Source organism: Rhinoderma darwinii, unplaced genomic scaffold (assembly GCF_050947455.1).
Source record: "Rhinoderma darwinii isolate aRhiDar2 unplaced genomic scaffold, aRhiDar2.hap1 Scaffold_4517, whole genome shotgun sequence".
NCBI classification, from domain to species: domain Eukaryota; kingdom Metazoa; phylum Chordata; class Amphibia; order Anura; family Rhinodermatidae; genus Rhinoderma; species Rhinoderma darwinii.
The window spans coordinates 25734-46599 of NW_027463947.1; the positions used below are offsets into that span (position 1 = coordinate 25734).

The window sequence follows — 20866 nt, forward strand, 5'->3', positions numbered from 1 at the left end:
CGCCAGAGTCCCCGTACTCCAACCCAGACAGCTTTGAGATTATACAAAGGGAAGCCGCCCATTTCCAGACCCTGGGCAGCGTTCTCATCTACGGAGACCTCAATGCAAGAACGGGGAGAGATAAAGACTACCTGACCAATGATGGAAATATCTTCATCTTTGGAGCAGAGGCGACTGTCATAACTCGCTACAGAAAGAGAGAAACAGCTATGACAGCACCGTCAACAAAAGCGGGAAAAAACTACTGAATCTATGTCGAAGCTTAGGACTCCACATACTGAATGGCCGCACCAAGGGAGACTCTTTAGGAAGGTATACACTAAACTCCCATGTAGGCAGCAGTGTAGTAGACTATGCCATCACGGACATGGACCCCGCAAACATTGGCGCACTCATAGTCACTCCACAAACGCACCTGTCAGATCACAACCAATTACTTCTATACATCAAATCCACAACCAAACCATCTGCACAAAAACCACATCAAACCGGCCTCTTCAACCTGCCCCCATCTTATAAATGGTCCAAAACGTCAACTATAAAATATAAAGAGACAATGAACAGACCAGAAGTGCAGGAGATGCTTCACAACCTCTACAACAAGGTGTATGAGACAAGCCCAGGAGGGGTCAATCAGGCCGTAAATGACCTCAATAATATATTCTATACCATGGCAGAGAAGTCTGACCTGAAAAGATGTGACTACAAGAGGCCACAAGAAATACATCCTAACGGTTGGTTTGACCGTGAGTGCAAAGAAGTACGGAAGACCCTAAGAAATGCCTCAAATAAGAAGCACCGAGACCCAAACAACACCGGTCTGAAGGAGGCCGACAGCAACATACAGAGGCAATACAAGACCATCCTCCGAAAGAAAAAACAAAGGCACATCTCCACCAAACTTACCCAACTCCAAGACGCCCTCCATGACAACTCGTTCTGGGAATTATGGAAACACATGGGCAAAAATTGCAAGAAAAACAACCTTCATATTCAAAATGGCAACATCTGGCTCCAATATTTCAGGGACCTCTACAAAGATATCCCGAAAGAAGAACAAAGCCAAGAACAAAAACAAATAATATCAAAATTGAAGGCGATGGAGGAAACACTTAAAGATTCTCAAAACCCCCTGGATACACCAATAACACTGCAAGAAGTAACAGAGAGAACCTCAGACATAAGGTGTAAAAAATCCAGCGGCCTAGACAGAATCTCACCAGAAATGATAAAACACAGCCCGCCAGAAATACAGGCCGCAATAGTAAAACTATTTAATATAGTGCTGAGTGCCGGCTACTTCCCGCAAATCTGGAACCAAGGCCTTATAACACCAATCCACAAGAGTGGGGACAGGTACGACCCGGCCAACTACCGAGGGATATGTGTCAGCAGCAACCTGGGGAAACTGTTCAACAGCATCCTGAATAAGAGAATCCTCAGCTTCCTCTCCCAGCACAATGTCCTCCACCAAAGCCAAGCTGGGTTCATGCCAAACCACCGCACCACTGACCACATCTACACCCTGCGCAGCCTCATCAAGAGCCACGTCCACAATACAAAGCATGGGAAGATTTACGCCTGTTTTGTGGACTTTAAGAAGGCCTTCGACTCAGTGTGGCACCCGGGCCTATTCCTGAAACTGCTGGAGAGCGGAATAGGAGGTAAAACCTATGACGTCATCAGAAGCTCCTACACAGAGAACAGATGCAGCGTGAAGGTGAACGGGAGAAGAACGGCTGATTTCCAGCAGAGCCGAGGAGTCAGACAAGGCTGCAGCCTCAGTCCAACGCTCTTCAACATCTACATCAATGAACTGGCCACAGCTCTGAATCCTCCTCAGCACCAGGTCTCGCCCTCCATGACACCCAGGTGAAATTCCTGTTGTATGCAGATGACCTTCTGTTACTATCACCAACCGAGAAAGGTCTCCAAGACAACCTGCAAATCCTAGAAAAATTCAGCTCCACGTGGGCACTACCCATCAATGCCAAGAAAACCAACATCATGGTGTTCCAGAAGAGAAACTCAAAATCCCCCAGGCACCCGACCTTCACACTAAATAACGCCACAATCACAGCGACCGACAGGTACACTTACCTGGGCCTAGAAACCAACCAATCAGGAAGCTTTAAACAAGCCATAGAGATTCTGAAAGACAAGGCGTGCAAAACCTTCTATGCCATCAGACGAAAACTCTATCATCTCAAACCACCAGTGACGGTCTGGCTGAAAATCTTTGACTCCATCATCTCCCCAATCCTCCTGTATGCCAGTGAAGTCTGGGGTCCGGACACATACCCAGACTGGTCAAGGTGGGATTCCAGCCCAACAGAAATCTTCCACCTAGAATTCTGCAAACACCTTCTCCAAGTCCATCGGAGCACCTCAAATAGTGCCTGTCGGGCAGAACTGGGCAGATTCCCACTACACCTCACAATCCAGAAGAGGGCGCTATCATTCTGGGCCCATCTACACAGCAGCAGGCAAAGTTCCTATCACCATAAAGCCCTGTTACACCAAGGGGTCCCAGGTAAACCAGGCCCCCCAGAACATCTCACCCTGACCCGGCCTGAAGAAAATGTCACCCAGCGCGGCCTCACAAAAGCCGAAATCAAGAAGACAATAAACAAAGGCCAAGAGGAGTATATCAGTGACTGGAGGAACGACATAAAGACATCCCAGAAACTGACAATATACCGGAGTCTACAGCGGGAATATAAACTGGCGCCATATCTGGAGAAACTGCCAAACCCCAGAGACAGACAGATCCTGAGCCGCTACAGACTGAGCGCCCACAACCTGCTCATCGAATCCGGGCGCCACAGACAGACCTACAAGCCCAGGGAGAGCCGACTGTGCCAACAGTGCGACCAGGAGGCCGTGGAGGATGAGACTCACTTCCTGCTACACTGCTCCAAATACTCAGCAGTGAGGGACACTCACTTCAGGAGACTCTCTGATCTCTTACCGGACTTCAGCTCCATGGAAGAGCAAGAGAAACTCTACATCCTGCTGGGTGAAGAGGAAACCACAGTGGGCACAGCGGCACAATATGTCACTGCATGCCATAAACTGAGAGAGACATGATATGCCATGGACTTGTATAACCCCGACCCTAGATATGTCCCTATCCCCCAATCCCTCAGTCCCTATCCCTCATTCCCTTACTTCTTACTTGCTTTGGCAATGCTAATATGTATTTGGTCCTGCCAATAAAGCTTCTTTGAATTGAATTGAATTGAGATAGATAGATAGATAGATAGATAGATAGATAGATAGATAGATAGATAGATAGATAGATAGATAGATAGATAGATAGATAATGAGAGATAGATAGATAGATAGATAGATAGATAGATAGATAGATAGATAGATAGATAGATAGATAGATAGATAGATAGATAGATAGATAGATAGATAGATAGATAGATAGATATGAGATAGATATGAGATAGATAGATAGATAGATAGATAGATAGATAGATAGATAGATAGATAGATAGATAGATAGATAGATAGATAGATAGATAGATAGATAGATAGATAGATAGGAGATAGATAGATAGATAGATAGGAGATGATAGATAGATAGATAGATAGATAGATAGATAGATAGATAGATAGATAGATAGATAGATAGATAGATAGATAGATAGATAGATAGATAGATAGATAGATAGATAGATAGATAGATATTAGATAGATAGATAGATATTAGATAGATAGATAGATAGATAGATAGATAGATAGATAGATAGATAGATAGATAGATAGATAGATAGATAGATAGATAGATAGATAGATAGATAGAGAGATATGAGATAGATAGATAGATAGATAGATAGATAGATAGATAGATAGATAGATAGATAGATAGATAGATAGATAGATAGATAGATAGATAGATATGAGATAGATAGATAGATATGAGATAGATATGAGATAGATAGATAGATAGATAGATAGATAGATAGATAGATAGATAGATAGATAGATAGATAGATAGATAGATAGATAGTGCTCAGCACTCTATGTAAAAAACTAATGTGACTGTACAACACGAGAACATCTACAACACATCCAACAGTCACATCTCCAGCCCGTCCTACACAGCGCCGCTCATTACAAGGTATATGGACACACAATGACGTCCTTTATAATCAGCAGCTGGAATATTCAAGGCCTCAACGCCTCAGCCTTTGGATGCAAAATTAACGATCCAGACTTCATCCAAAGACTGAAAAATATCGATATACAAATCCTCCTGGAAACATGGACTAGGACAGAGAATGAGTCCCTGGTGCCCACTGGATACAGGGAAATCTCTGTCCCCGCCCTGAAAAATAAACACATCAAGCAGGGTCGGTGTTCAGGAGGAATATTAGTCTGGTACAAGGAGGAGCTCCATGAGCAGATCAAAGCCGTGAAGCGAGGAGACAGCCACATCTGGATAAGAATAGGCAGCTCCATCCTCACCTCTCAGTCTGACATGTATCTCTGCGCAACGTACATCGCACCGCCAGAGTCCCCGTACTCCAACCCAGACAGCTTTGAGATTATACAAAGGGAAGCCGCCCATTTCCAGACCCTGGGCAGCGTTCTCATCTACGGAGACCTCAATGCAAGAACGGGGAGAGATAAAGACTACCTGACCAATGATGGAAATATCTTCATCTTTGGAGCAGAGGCGACTGTCATAACTCGCTACAGAAAGAGAGAAACAGCTATGACAGCACCGTCAACAAAAGCGGGAAAAAACTACTGAATCTATGTCGAAGCTTAGGACTCCACATACTGAATGGCCGCACCAAGGGAGACTCTTTAGGAAGGTATACACTAAACTCCCATGTAGGCAGCAGTGTAGTAGACTATGCCATCACGGACATGGACCCCGCAAACATTGGCGCACTCATAGTCACTCCACAAACGCACCTGTCAGATCACAACCAATTACTTCTATACATCAAATCCACAACCAAACCATCTGCACAAAAACCACATCAAACCGGCCTCTTCAACCTGCCCCCATCTTATAAATGGTCCAAAACGTCAACTATAAAATATAAAGAGACAATGAACAGACCAGAAGTGCAGGAGATGCTTCACAACCTCTACAACAAGGTGTATGAGACAAGCCCAGGAGGGGTCAATCAGGCCGTAATTGACCTCAATAATATATTCTATACCATGGCAGAGAAGTCTGACCTGAAAAGATGTGACTACAAGAGGCCACAAGAAATACATCCTAACGGTTGGTTTGACCGTGAGTGCAAAGAAGTACGGAAGACCCTAAGAAATGCCTCAAATAAGAAGCACCGAGACCCAAACAACACCGGTCTGAAGGAGGCCTACAGCAACATACAGAGGCAATACAAGACCATCCTCCGAAAGAAAAAACAAAGGCACATCTCCACCAAACTTACCCAACTCCAAGATGCCCTCCATGACAACTCGTTCTGGGAATTATGGAAACACATGGGCAAAAATTGCAAGAAAAACAACCTTCATATTCAAAATGGCAACATCTGGCTCCAATATTTCAGGGACCTCTACAAAGATATCCCGAAAGAAGAACAAAGCCAAGAACAAAAACAAATAATATCAAAATTGAAGGCGATGGAGGAAACACTTAAAGATTCTCAAAACCCCCTGGACGCACCAATAACACTGCAAGAAGTAACAGAGAGAACCTCAGACATAAGGTGTAAAAAATCCAGCGGCCTAGACAGAATCTCACCAGAAATGATAAAACACAGCCCGCCAGAAATACAGGCCGCAATAGTAAAACTATTTAATATAGTGCTGAGTGCCGGCTACTTCCCGCAAATCTGGAACCAAGGCCTTATAACACCAATCCACAAGAGTGGGGACAGGTACGACCCGGCCAACTACCGAGGGATATGTGTCAGCAGCAACCTGGGGAAACTGTTCAGCAGCATCCTGAATAAGAGAATCCTCAGCTTCCTCACCCAGCACAATGTCCTCCACCAAAGCCAAGCTGGGTTCATGCCAAACCACCGCACCACTGACCACATCTACACCCTGCGCAGCCTCATCAAGAGCCACGTCCACAATACAAAGCATGGGAAGATTTACGCCTGTTTTGTGGACTTTAAGAAGGCCTTCGACTCAGTGTGGCACCCGGGCCTATTCCTGAAACTGCTGGAGAGCGGAATAGGAGGTAAAACCTATGACGTCATCAGAAGCTCCTACACAGACAACAGATGCAGCGTGAAGGTGAACGGGAGAAGAACGGCTGATTTCCAGCAGAGCCGAGGAGTCAGACAAGGCTGCAGCCTCAGTCCAACGCTCTTCAACATCTACATCAATGAACTGGCCACAGCTCTGAATCCTCCTCAGCACCAGGTCTCGCCCTCCATGACACCCAGGTGAAATTCCTGTTGTATGCAGATGACCTTCTGTTACTATCACCAACCGAGAAAGGTCTCCAAGACAACCTGCAAATCCTAGAAAAATTCAGCTCCACGTGGGCACTACCCATCAATGCCAAGAAAACCAACATCATGGTGTTCCAGAAGAGAAACTCAAAATCCCCCAGGCACCCGACCTTCACACTAAATAACGCCACAATCACAGCGACCGACAGGTACACTTACCTGGGCCTAGAAACCAACCAATCAGGAAGCTTTAAACAAGCCATAGAGATTCTGAAAGACAAGGCGTGCAAAACCTTCTATGCCATCAGACGAAAACTCTATCATCTCAAACCACCAGTGACGGTCTGGCTGAAAATCTTTGACTCCATCATCTCCCCAATCCTCCTGTATGCCAGTGAAGTCTGGGGTCCGGACACATACCCAGACTGGTCAAGGTGGGATTCCAGCCCAACAGAAATCTTCCACCTAGAATTCTGCAAACACCTTCTCCAAGTCCATCGGAGCACCTCAAATAGTGCCTGTCGGGCAGAACTGGGCAGATTCCCACTACACCTCACAATCCAGAAGAGGGCGCTATCATTCTGGGCCCATCTACACAGCAGCAGGCAAAGTTCCTATCACCATAAAGCCCTGTTACACCAAGGGGTCCCAGGTAAACCAGGCCCCCCAGAACATCTCACCCTGACCCGGCCTGAAGAAAATGTCACCCAGCGCGGCCTCACAAAAGCCGAAATCAAGAAGACAATAAACAAAGGCCAAGAGGAGTATATCAGTGACTGGAGGAACGACATAAAGACATCCCAGAAACTGACAATATACCATAGTCTACAGCAGGAATATAAACTGGCGCCATATCTGGAGAAACTGCCGAACCCCAGAGACAGACAGATCCTGAGCCGCTACAGACTGAGCGCCCACAACCTGCTCATCGAATCCGGGCGCCACAGACAGACCTACAAGCCCAGGGAGAGCCGACTGTGCCAACAGTGCGACCAGGAGGCCGTGGAGGATGAGACTCACTTCCTGCTACACTGCTCCAAATACTCAGCAGTGAGGGACACTCACTTCAGGAGACTCTCTGATCTCTTACCGGACTTCAGCTCCATGGAAGAGCAAGAGAAACTCTACATCCTGCTGGGTGAAGAGGAAACCACAGTGGGCACAGCGGCACAATATGTCACTGCATGCCATAAACTGAGAGAGACATGATATGCCATGGACTTGTATAACCCCGACCCTAGATATGTCCCTATCCCCCAATCCCTCAGTCCCTATCCCTCATTCCCTTACTTCTTACTTGCTTTGGCAATGCTAATATGTATTTGGTCCTGCCAATAAAGCTTCTTTGAATTGAATTGAATTGAGATAGATAGATAGATAGATAGATAGATAGATAGATAGATAGATAGATAGATAGATAGATAGATAGATAGATAGATAGATAGATAGATAATGAGAGATAGATAGATAATGAGAGATAGATAGATAGATAGATAGATAGATAGATAGATAGATAGATAGATAGATAGATAGATAGATAGATAGATAGATAGATAGATAGATAGATAGATATGAGATAGATATGAGATAGATAGATGGATAGATAGATAGATAGATAAATAGATAGATAGATAGATAGATAGATAGATAGATAGATAGATAGATAGATAGATAGATAGATAGATAGATAGATAGATAGATAGATCATGAGATAGATAGATAGATAGATAGATAGATAGATAGATAGATAGATAGATAGATAGATAGATAGATAGATAGATAGATAGATAGATAGATAGATAGATAGATAGATAGATAGATAATGAGAGATATGAGAGATAGATAGATAGATAGATAGATAGATAGATAGATAGATAGATAGATAGATAGATAGATAGATAGATAGATAGATATGAGATAGATAGATGGATAAATAGATAGATAGATAGATAATGAGAGATATGAGAGATAGATAGATAGATAGATAGATAGATAGATAGATAGATAGATAGATAGATAGATATGAGATAGATATGAGATAGATAGATGGATAGATAGATAGATAGATAGATAGATAGATAATGAGAGATATGAGAGATAGATAGATAGATAGATAGATAGATAGATAGATAGATAGATAGATAGATAGATAGATAGATAGATAATGAGAGATATGAGAGATAGATAGATAGATAGATAGATAGATAGATAGATAGATAGATAGATAGATAGATAGATAGATAGATATGAGATAGATATGAGATAGATAGATGGATAGATAGATAGATAGATAGATAGATAGATAGATAGATAGATAGATAGATAGATAGATAGATAATGAGAGATATGAGAGATAGATAGATAGATAGATAGATAGATAGATAGATAGATAGATAGATAGATAGATAGATAGATAGATAGATAGACAGATAGATAGGAGATAGATATGAGATAGATAGATGGATAGATAGATAGATAGATAGATAGATAGATAGATAATGAGAGATATGAGAGATAGATAGATAGATAGATAGATAGATAGATAGATAGATAGATAGATAGATAGATAGATAGATATGAGATAGATATGAGATAGATAGATAGATAGATAGATAGATAGATAGATATGAGATAGATATGAGATAGATAGATAGATAGATAGATAGATGATACATATGAGATAGATAGATAGATAGATATGAGATAGATAGATAGATAGATAGATAGATAGATAGATAGATAGATAGATAGATAGATAGATAGATAGATAGATAGATAGATAGATAGATATGAGATAGATAGATAGATAGATAGATAGATAGATAGATAGATAGATAGATAGATAGATAGATAGATAGATAGATAGATAGATAGATGGATAGATAGATAAAATAAATGACCAGGACAACATCTGCATAGAGTTTATACGGATGTAGCCATCTTTATCTTGACTCTGATAACTTGCTGCATCGTGACATCACACAACAAAAGCCATTGAAAAAGTCAAGTTAATGTTTCTTGACACTGTATATTTAATGCGTAAAAAGTCAAGATGTGAAGATAAAGATGGCTACATCTGCACGTTCTCCCCGTGTTTGGTGGTTTTCCATTGTGTTTTCCAGTTTCCTCCGACACTAGTTTGTGTGATTGCAGTAGATTAAGTTGTGATTCCCAGAGACTGATATGAACGGTGAACACGTCTGTGCTGCGCCGCGGAATATGTTGGCGCTTTATAAATACAGGAAAAAATATTTTGCTTTAGGCGGATTATACGTTTTTGTGGCGCCCCATCATGGTAATGACAATGCAGTAATGACCGGACGGTGATATTATACTATAATTATATAACACCCGCCTCTCGTATCACCGGTAATAGACGGGATTATTCATGGCGACGAGGCTGGAGACGTCAATCACACATTTTGTTTGCGCTCAGACATGTTTATAACGCACAATAAACCAGGACCTGCTGCGAGTACAGAAAAATAGATGACAAAGTACCAAATCCTCTACATGACAGGCGGCCAGGCAGCATCAATCACCTGCAGAGCGACAATAATTCTCACTGCTTGTGATCTGACTGCCACGACTTGTAAATATTATTTTCGGCAATGCTGGAAATGATTGATGTGCCCTTGACGGGTGTACAAATTTTCCAGCTCATAGATGAGATTTTACTGACCTTCTGTAGGTAACGAGCACAAGGAGTCCATGCTCTTAGCCGGTCGTATGGCGGCTTTCTCTGCGGAGAGAGACGTTCAGTATTATATATAAGGAAAAGTCTCATTTATAACATCTGTCAATTTCGCAGTGTGAAAACGACACAAAATGTTGAGGAATGGGATGTTTTCTTCTCCATTCCCATCCAAAGCTGTATTCACAATTCTACTAGTTTCCTTTAACACAATGTAAAATAATTTTTAGGTCTAAAATTCTGTACTGATTATTTTTTATTATATTTCTTATAGCGGTTGGAGCTCCGTTTTTCCGATACAGAGCTCCAAATCCCCTCCAGTGTTACATGATAAAATTCTATCTGCCTGCAGTCACCACTAGAGGGCGATCAGGAGCTGACTGCATACTGCATTCAAAGGGAGCTGTATAAACAGTAGGCAGTGAGCTTCTAAGCTCCCCCTAGTGGTGGCTGCAGGCAGACAGAATTGTTGAATTTAACTCTGTATATGTAGAGGGTTTGGAGCTCTGTAACAGAAAATCTGAACCTTATAAAGATATATTATGAAACAAGCCTCAGTTAGAGGGGAAGCATGGAGTTCCGCCTCACAGCGAGTGTTCATCTTTTAACACCATGTCAATATGTGCTCATTTCTTAATGTATCTTTACAGCAATTGGTGCTGTTTTTCTGATACAGAGCTCCAAATCTCTTGCATAGACAGAGCTAAATGCGAAAATGCTGTCTGCCTGCAGCCACCACTAGAGGGAGCTCATTGAATACTGATTTATTATAGAGGTTAATGTATAAACAGTATGCAATAAGCTCTAAAGCTCCCTCTAGTGGTGGCTGCAGGAAGACAGAATTTTATCATATAACTCTATAGGGGTAATTTATTATTCTTTCTGCGCCAGTTTTCAGGTGTAGAAAAATCGCAAATATCTCAAAACTCGCAATTTGCGCCAAAAATTGTGCTCACAGCACTATACAAAAAAATGTGGCTGGAAAGGAGCGGAAAGGGCAATGAAAGGCTTGACAAATGTTATATAATTTACGCCGGAAACGACATTACATGCGGGACGCTCGAGATCACAGTGGACCCTTCGTATTTACTTACCGCCCATTTCTTTCTGCCCTCTGACGAACACACTGCCATTACGGCTTAGTTTAGATTTGGATTCAGTTCCAGAACGGCCGAGGTTGAATATGGATCTCCATTTTTTAGACTTGGTGGAAAGTTTCCTCCTGTAGGAAAGTGCCAAGAAAAAACATGATAGTCATAATAGTTTAGGATTTGGAAAATACTCCTGAATCAGTGAAATGTAGATTAAGATTAAAACGGCAGCAACATGCAAATGACGAGCGCTAAAAGAATTATGGCTACATAAAGTACAATAATATACAAAGTACATCACTGAGAATGCAGCCTATCCATTCACTAGAGACTGATGACATCACTGAGAATGCAGCCTATACATTCACTAGAGACCAGTGACATCACTGAGTGTGCAGCCTATCCATTCACTAGAGACCAGTGACATCACTGAGAATGCAGCCTATCCTTTCACTAGAGACCAGTGACATCACTGAGTGTGCAGCCTATCCATTCACTAGAGACTGATGACATCACTGAGAATGCAGCCTATCCATTCACTAGAGACCAGTGACATCACTGAGAATGCAGCCTATCCATTCACTAGAGACTGATTACATCATTGAGAATGCAGCCTATCCATTCACTAGAGACCAGTGACATCACTGAGAATGCAGCCTATCCATTCACTAGAGACTGATGACATCATTGAGAATGCAACCTATCCATTCACTAGAGACTGATGACATCACTGAGTATGCAGCCTATCCATTCACTAGAGACTGATGACATCACTGAGAATGCAGCCTATCCATTCACTAGAGACCAGTGACACCACTGAGAATACAGCCTATCTATTAACTAGAGAGCGGTGACATCACTGAGAATACAGCCTATCTATTCACTAGAGACTGGTGACATTACTGAGAATACAGCCTATCCATCCACTAGAGACCAGTGACATCACTAAGAATGCAGCCTATCCATTCACTAGAGACCAGAGACATTACTGAGTATGCAGTCTATCCATCCACTGGAGACTGGTGACATTACTTAGAATATAGCCTATCTGTTCACTAGAAACTGATGACATCACTGAGAATGTAATACAAGCAACACAAATATATCACAGCACCGGATGGATGAATGAATGGTAATGGGTGCAAGCCTCAACAGAACTTGGTCCACAGTCCCTTAGTGGATACCAAAAATAGAATAAACTAGACAGCACACCCAAAAATGAAGGGAATTTATTCACCCACAAATGTGACGCTTCAACCCAACAGGGTCTTTCTCAAGCATATTGGAGAAAGGCCCTGTTGGGTTGAAATGTCGTATTTGTGGATGACTAAATTCCCTTTATTTGTGGATGTGCTGTCTCGCTTTTTCTATTTTTGGTAATCACTGAGAATGAAGCCTATACCTTCACTAAAGAACAGCGACATTACTGAGAATACAGCCCATCCATTCACTAGAGAGCAGTGACATTACTGAAAATACAGCCTATCCATTCACTAGAGAGCAGTCACATTACTGAGAATGTAGCCTATCCATTCGCTAGAGAGCAGTGACATTACTGAAAATACAGCCTATCCATTCACTAGAGAGCAGTCACATTACTGAAAATACAGCCTATCCATTCACTAGAGAGCAGTGACATTACTGAAAATACAGCCTATCCATTCACTAGAGAGCAGTCACATTACTGAAAATACAGACTATTCATTCACAAGAGCAGAAGTGACATCACTGAGAATGCAGCCTATCCATTCACTAGAAACTGATGACATCACTGAGAATGTAGGCTATCCATTTACTAGAGCAGAAGTGACATCACTGAGAATGTAGCCTATCAATTTACTATAGAGCCGTGACATCACTGAGAATGCAGCCTATCCATTCACTAGAGACAAGTGACATCACTGAGAACACAGCCTATCCATTCACTATAGAGCAGTGACATCATTGAGAATGCAGTCTATTCATTTACTAGAGACCAGTGACATTACTGAAAATACAGCCTATTCATTCACTAGAACAGAAGTGACATCACTGAGAAAGCAGCCTATCCTTTCAATAGAGACCGGTGGCATCAGTGAGAATATAGCCTATCCATTCACTAGAGTGGTGACATTACTGAGAATAAAGCCTATCCATTCACTAGAGCCTGGTGACATCACTGATAATACAGCCTATCCATTCACTAGAGAGCGGTGACATAATTGAAAATGCAGCCTATCCATCCACTAGAGAGCGGTGACATCACAGAGAATGCAGCCTATCCATTCACTAGAGAGCGGTGACATCACTGACAATGTAGCCTATACATTCACTAGAGAGCAGTGACACCACTAAGAATGCAGCCTATCCATCCACTAGAGAGCAGTGACATCACTGAGAATGCAGCCTATCGATTCACTAGAAAGCAGTGACATCACTGAGAATGTAGCCTATCCATTCACTAGAGAGCAGTGACAGCACTGAGAATGCAGCCTATCCATCAACTAGAGAGCAGTGACATCACTGGGAATGTAGCCTATCCATCCACTAGAGAGCAGTGATATCACTGAGAATGTAGCCTATCCATTCACTAGAGAGCAGTGACATCACTGAGAATGTAGCCTATCCATTCACTAGAGAGCAGTGACATCACTGAGAATGCAGCCTATCCATCGACTAGAGAGAATTGACCTCACTGAGAATGCAGCCTATCCATTCACTAGAGAGCAGTGACATCACTGAGAATGCAGCCTATCCATCCACTAGAGAGCAGTGACATCACTAAGAATGTAGCCTATCCATTCGCTAGAGAGCAGTGACATCACTGAGAATGCAGCCTATCCATCGACTAGAGAGCAGTGACATCACTGAGAATGCAGCCTATCCATTCACTAGACCGGTGACATCACTGAGAATGCAGCCTATCCATTCACTAGAGACCGGTGACATCACTGAGAATGCAGCCTATCCATCGACTAGATAGCAGTGACATCACTGAGAATGCAGCCTATCCGTTCACTAGACCGGTGACATCACTGAGAATGCAGCCTATCCATCGACTAGATAGCAGTGACATCACTGAGAATGCAGCCTATCCATTCACTAGACCGGTGACATCACTGAGAATGCAGCCTATCCATTCACTAGAGACTGATTACATCATTGAGAATGCAGCCTATCCATTCACTAGAGACCAGTGACATCACTGAGAATGCAGCCTATCCATTCACTAGAGACTGATGACATCATTGAGAATGCAACCTATCCATTCACTAGAGACTGATGACATCACTGAGTATGCAGCCTATCCATTCACTAGAGACTAGTGACATCACTGAGAATGCAGCCTTTTCATTGATCCAATTATAGGAAAACGACTTTGACTGAATATGAGACACAAAACATTTTCTTAACTTTTATTCTTCACAATTCCAGAAACTTTTCTCTGGAAGTTTTGAGACTCAAGGACGTCCTCACCTGCTCCCTTCCTGCGCTCATTATAAATCCCTCTTCAGAGCGCTGCATGAAATGCTCAACAGAGAACACAATCCTCCATGAACTGAGTAACAAATTCTCCTCCTCAGAGCAGCTGGTCTGCACATTATAGGGTCACAAACATCTTTACTTAAAGGGGAAATGCACCTTATTATGGAATATTAAGATTTGCCCCCCTTTTATGGGACATCCCTCTTTTAACTCAATCAATAAATTAGGCTTAATTTACATATGTTATGGGGTCAATGCTGAACTGAACCTTCCTAATACAGCCTATCCATTCACTAGAGAGCGGTGACATCATTGAAAATGCAGCCTACCCATCCACTAGAGAGTGGTGACATCACAGAGAATGCAGCCTATCCATTCACTAGAGAGCGGTGACATCACTGACAATGTAGCCTATACATTCACTAGAGAGCAGTGACACCACTAAGAATGCAGCCTATCCATCCACTAGAGAGCAGTGACATCACTGAGAATGCAGCCTATCGATTCACTAGAAAGCAGTGACATCACTGAGAATGTAGCCTATCCATTCACTAGAGAGCAGTGACAGCACTGAGAATGCAGCCTATCCCTCAACTAGAGAGCAGTGACATCACTGGGAATGTAGCCTATCCATCCACTAGAGAGCAGTGATATCACTGAGAATGTAGCCTATCCATTCACTAGAGAGCAGTGACATCACTGAGAATGTAGCCTATCCATTCACTAGAGAGCAGTGACATCACTGAGAATGCAGCCTATCCATCGACTAGAGAGAAATGACCTCACTGAGAATGCAGCCTATCCATTCACTAGAGAGCAGTGACATCACTGAGAATGCAGCCTATCTATTCACTAGAGAGTAGTGACATCACTGAGAATGCAGCCTATCCATCCACTAGAGAGCAGTGACATCACTAAGAATGTAGCCTATCCATTCGCTAGAGAGCAGTGACATCACTGAGAATGCAGCCTATCCATCGACTAGAGAGCAGTGACATCACTGAGAATGCAGCCTATCCATTCACTAGACCGGTGACATCACTGAGAATGCAGCCTATCCATTCACTAGAGACCGGTGACATCACTGAGAATGCAGCCTATCCATCGACTAGATAGCAGTGACATCACTGAGAATGCAGCCTATCCATTCACTAGACCGGTGACATCACTGAGAATGCAGCCTATCCATCGACTAGAGAGCAGTGACATCACTGAGAATGCAGCCTATCCATTCACTAGACCGGTGACATCACTGATAATGCAGCCTATCCATTCACTAGAGACTAGTGACATCACTGAGAATGCAGCCTTTTCATTGATCCAATTATAGGAAAACGACTTTGACTGAATATGAGACACAAAACATTTTCTTAACTTTTATTCTTCACAATTCCAGAAACTTTTCTCTGGAAGTTTTGAGACTCAAGGACGTCCTCACCTGCTCCCTTCCTGCGCTCATTATAAATCCCTCTTCAGAGCGCTGCATGAAATGCTCAGCAGAGAACACAATCCTCCATGAACTGAGTAACAAATTCTCCTCCTCAGAGCAGCTGGTCTGCACTTTATAGGGTCACAAACATCTTTACTTAAAGGGGAAATGCACCTTATTACGGAATATTAAGATTTGCCCCCCTTTTATGGGACATCCCTCTTTTAACTCAATCAATAAATTAGGCTTAATTTACATATGTTATGGAGTCAATGCTGAACTGAACCTTCCTAATACAGCCTATCCATTCACTAGAGAGCGGTGACATCATTGAAAATGCAGCCTATCCATCCACTAGAGAGCGGTGACATCACAGAGAATGCAGCCTATCCATTCACTAGAGAGCGGTGACATCACTGACAATGTAGCCTATACATTCACTAGAGAGCAGTGACACCACTAAGAATGCAGCCTATCCATCCACTAGAGAGCAGTGACATCACTGAGAATGCAGCCTATCGATTCACTAGAAAGCAGTGACATCACTGAGAATGTAGCCTATCCATTCACTAGAGAGCAGTGACAGCACTGAGAATGCAGCCTATCCATCAACTAGAGAGCAGTGACATCACTGGGAATGTAGCCTATCCATCCACTAGAGAGCAGTGATATCACTGAGAATGTAGCCTATCCATTCACTAGAGAGCAGTGACATCACTGAGAATGTAGCCTATCCATTCACTAGAGAGCAGTGACATCACTGAGAATGCAGCCTATCCATCGACTAGAGAGAATTGACCTCTGAGAATGCAGCCTATCCATTCACTAGAGAGCAGTGACATCACTGAGAATGCAGCCTATCTATTCACTAGAGAGTAGTGACATCACTGAGAATGCAGCCTATCCATCCACTAGAGAGCAGTGACATCACTAAGAATGTAGCCTATCCATTCGCTAGAGAGCAGTGACATCACTGAGAATGCAGCCTATCCATCGACTAGAGAGCAGTGACATCACTGAGAATGCAGCCTATCCATTCACTAGACCGGTGACATTACTGAGAATGCAGCCTATCCATTCAATAGAGACCGGTGACATCACTGAGAATGCAGCCTATCCATCGACTAGATATATTAAGAATATTAAGATTTGCCCCCCTTTTATGGGACATCCCTCTTTTAACTCAATCAATAAATTAGGCTTAATTTACATATGTTATGGGGTCAATACTGAACTGAACCTTCCTCATGTCCCCTAATCGGCTCTTGGGTAAGGGATGTTTATACCCCCACCCCCACCTAAGGCCTCATGGACACGATCATATTGGTTTTGCAAACCGCCAAACCACGTTTCCATTGCGGTCCGGCAGACCGCAAAAACCCCTTGTTGTGCATCAGTGTGTCATCCAGACTCACGGATCCACAATTCACCAGTAGTGGCGAATCCGGAAACCGTAAAATTACTTGTCCTGAGTTTTTGCGGTCCAGATCTGCAGCCCCCGCACCGATCTGTGTAAATCACGGTCATGTGCATGGGGCCATGGAAAGGAACGGATCCGCAATTTATCCGCAAAAATGTGGATAAACTGTGGCTGCGAAAATACGGCCGTGTGCATGAAGCCTTACAGGTGCTGCTAATTCCAGTGGGTATGAGGAGCTGCTATTTCCAGTGGGTATGAGGAGCTGGTAGTGGATTATGTATGAGTGGCGTCAAGCCCATATTGACTTTCAAATAGTATTGATTAAAAATAAACATGTACCGTTTTGTGTATTCAGCTCCTATGCAGACCTATGTGTCTCCATGGTTACAGAGTACAAACCCTGTGTAGTCTGATCCTGCAGTAGATAGTAGACAGTAAAAGAGCAAACAAGTGGAGATCATGATTGCAGGATCAGACTACACAAGTGTGTAGTCTGTAACCATGGAGACATATACTGTAGGTTTGCATAGGAGCTGTAGACATAGAACGGTACGATATTTTTAATCAAGTCCATTTGCAAAGTTGCTTTATTTTTTATTTTATATACCCTTGTTATACTAAAAGAACAGGAAACTTGAATCTAGGAAATTTGGTGCCCGATCCTGCCGGAGATTAGCGCAAGTCTTGGATATTAAGGGTATGTTCACACGGCCTATTTACGGACGTAAATCGGGCGTTTTTGCCCCGAATTACGCCCGAAAATAGCGCCTCAATAGCGCTGACAAACATCTGCCCATTGAAAGCAATGGGCAGACGTTTGTCTGTTCACACGAGGCGTATATTTACGCGCCGCTGTCAAATGACGGCGCGTAAATAGACGCCCGCGTAGAAGAAGTGACCTGTCACTTCTTTGGCCGTAATTGGAGCCGCTATTCATTGACTCCAATGAATAGCAGCGCTAATTACGGCCGTAATTGACGCGGCGTTCAAGCGCCCGCACATGCCGGTACGGCTGAAATTACGGGGATGTTTTCAGGCTGAAACATCCCCGTAATTTCAGCCGTTACGGACCCCCGCCGTGTGAACATACCCTAACGGAATCATGATCCACTATTAACGCAGGGCTGGAGATATTACACCGCACATTAGCGTTCATGTCACATTGTTGTTGTTCACACTGACCTGCAGGTGGCAGCATGTTACCACGTTCCTTACTAGCGTGCAGGACTAAAGGGAAGCCTATGTTTGTATAAGGGACCAATAAATGGAAGTTTTTCTCTATCCTTATATGTGAGACCAAAGGAGATCTTATTTATTGCCCCTAATAAAGAACTTGTTGCCACCTACTGTACACTTTGCACAACTACAATCTGGTGGCAATATCCAGAAACGGCAGAAATTGCAATCATGTCCCATAATTGCAAAATAGAAAGGACAATTTCATTTCAGAGTTGGATTATAGCATTGGTAAAAAGGACAATTACCCCGGGGCCTCCATCACCCTACCCCTTCCATGATCTAAGCTTACCCTGTGACACCCACTGTCATATTATTTAGGGGTATTTAGCATTATTATTGAAACATTACAAAGCAATGTTGTGTGTTCACGTTATAGCAGTATATGACCACTATAGAACAGCACATTATGGTAGTATTGGATAAGCACTATATGACAGTATTATGCAAGCAGTATATGACATTATTATCTGAGCACTATATGACAGTATTATGTGAGTACTATATGACAGTATTATGTGATTATATAACAGTATTATGTGAGCACTATATGACAGTATTATGCAAGCAGTATATGACATTATTATCTGAGCACTATATGACAGTATTATGTGATTATATAACAGTATTATGTGTGCACTATATGGTAGTATTATGTGAGTATTATATAACTGTATTATGTGAGTATTATATAACTGTATTATGTAAGCACTATATGGCAGTATTATGTGAGCACTATATGGTAGTATTATGTGAGTATTATATAACTGTATTATGTAAGCACTATATGGCAGTATTATGTGAGCACTATATGACAGTATTATGTGAGCACTATATGACAGTATTATGTGAGCACTATATGGTGGTGTTATGTGAGTACTATATGACAGTATTATGTGAGCACTATATGGTGGTGTTATGTGAGTACTATAGGACAGTATTATGTGAGCACTATATGGTGGTGTTATGTGAGCACTATATGGCAGTGTTATGTAAGCACTATATTACAGTATTATGTGAGCACTATATGACAGTATTATGTGAGCACTATATGGTGGTGTTATGTGAGTACTATAGGACAGTATTATGTGAGCACTATATGGTGGTGTTATGTGAGTACTATAGGACAGTATTATGTAAGCACTATATGACAGTATTATGTGAGCACTATATGATAGTATTATGTGAGCACTATATGACAGTATTATGTGAGTACTATAGGACAGTATTATGTGAGCACTATATGGTGGTGTTATGTGAGTACTATAGGACAGTATTATGTGAGCACTATATGGTTGTGTTATGTAAGCACTATATGACAGTATTATGTGGGTATTACATGGCAGTATTATGTGAGCACTATATGACAGTATTATGTGAGCACTATATGGTGGTGTTATGTGAGTACTATAGGACAGTATTATGTGAGCACTATATGGTGGTGTTATGTAAGCACTATATGACAGTATTATGTGGGTATTACATGGCAGTATTATGTAAGCACTATATGACAGTATTATGTGAGCACTATATAATGGTGTTATGTGAGTACTATAGGACAGTATTATGTGAGCACTATATGGTGGTGTTATGTAAGCACTATATGACAGTATTATGTGGGTATTACATGGCAGTATTATGTGAGCACTATATGACAGTATTATGTGAGCACATATGGTGGTGTTATGTGAGTACTATAGGACAGTATTATGTGAGCACTATATGGTAGTATTATGTGAGTATTATATAACTGTATTATGTAAGCACTATATGGCAGTATTATGTGAGCACTATATGACAGTATTATGTGAGCACTATATGACAGTATTATGTGAGCACTATATGGTGGTGTTATGTGAGTACTATATGACAGTATTATGTGAGCACTATATGGTGGTGTTATGTGAGTACTATAGGACAGTATTATGTGAGCACTATATGGTGGTGTTATGTGAGCACTATATGGCAGTGTTATGTAAGCACTATATTACAGTATTATGTGAGCACTATATGACAGTATTATGTGAGAACTATATGGTGGTGTTATGTGAGTACTATAGGACAGTATTATGTGAGCACTATATGGTGGTGTTATGTGAGTACTATAGGACAGTATTATGTAAGCACTAT

General features: G+C 42.1%; 1 protein-coding gene across 1 annotated transcript in view; it reads right to left on the minus strand.

The window, feature by feature from the left end:
• ARHGAP31 (Rho GTPase activating protein 31) overlaps positions 1-20866 on the minus strand; it is a 47151-nt gene that overhangs the window by 4950 nt on the left and 21335 nt on the right. Inside the window, exons 2-3 of the mRNA XM_075848708.1 lie at positions 11190-11317; positions 10084-10143 (exon numbers count right to left, since the gene is read on the minus strand). Coding sequence (XP_075704823.1) covers positions 10084-10143; positions 11190-11317 — 188 coding nt within the window. The remainder of the gene's footprint in view (positions 1-10083; positions 10144-11189; positions 11318-20866) is intronic.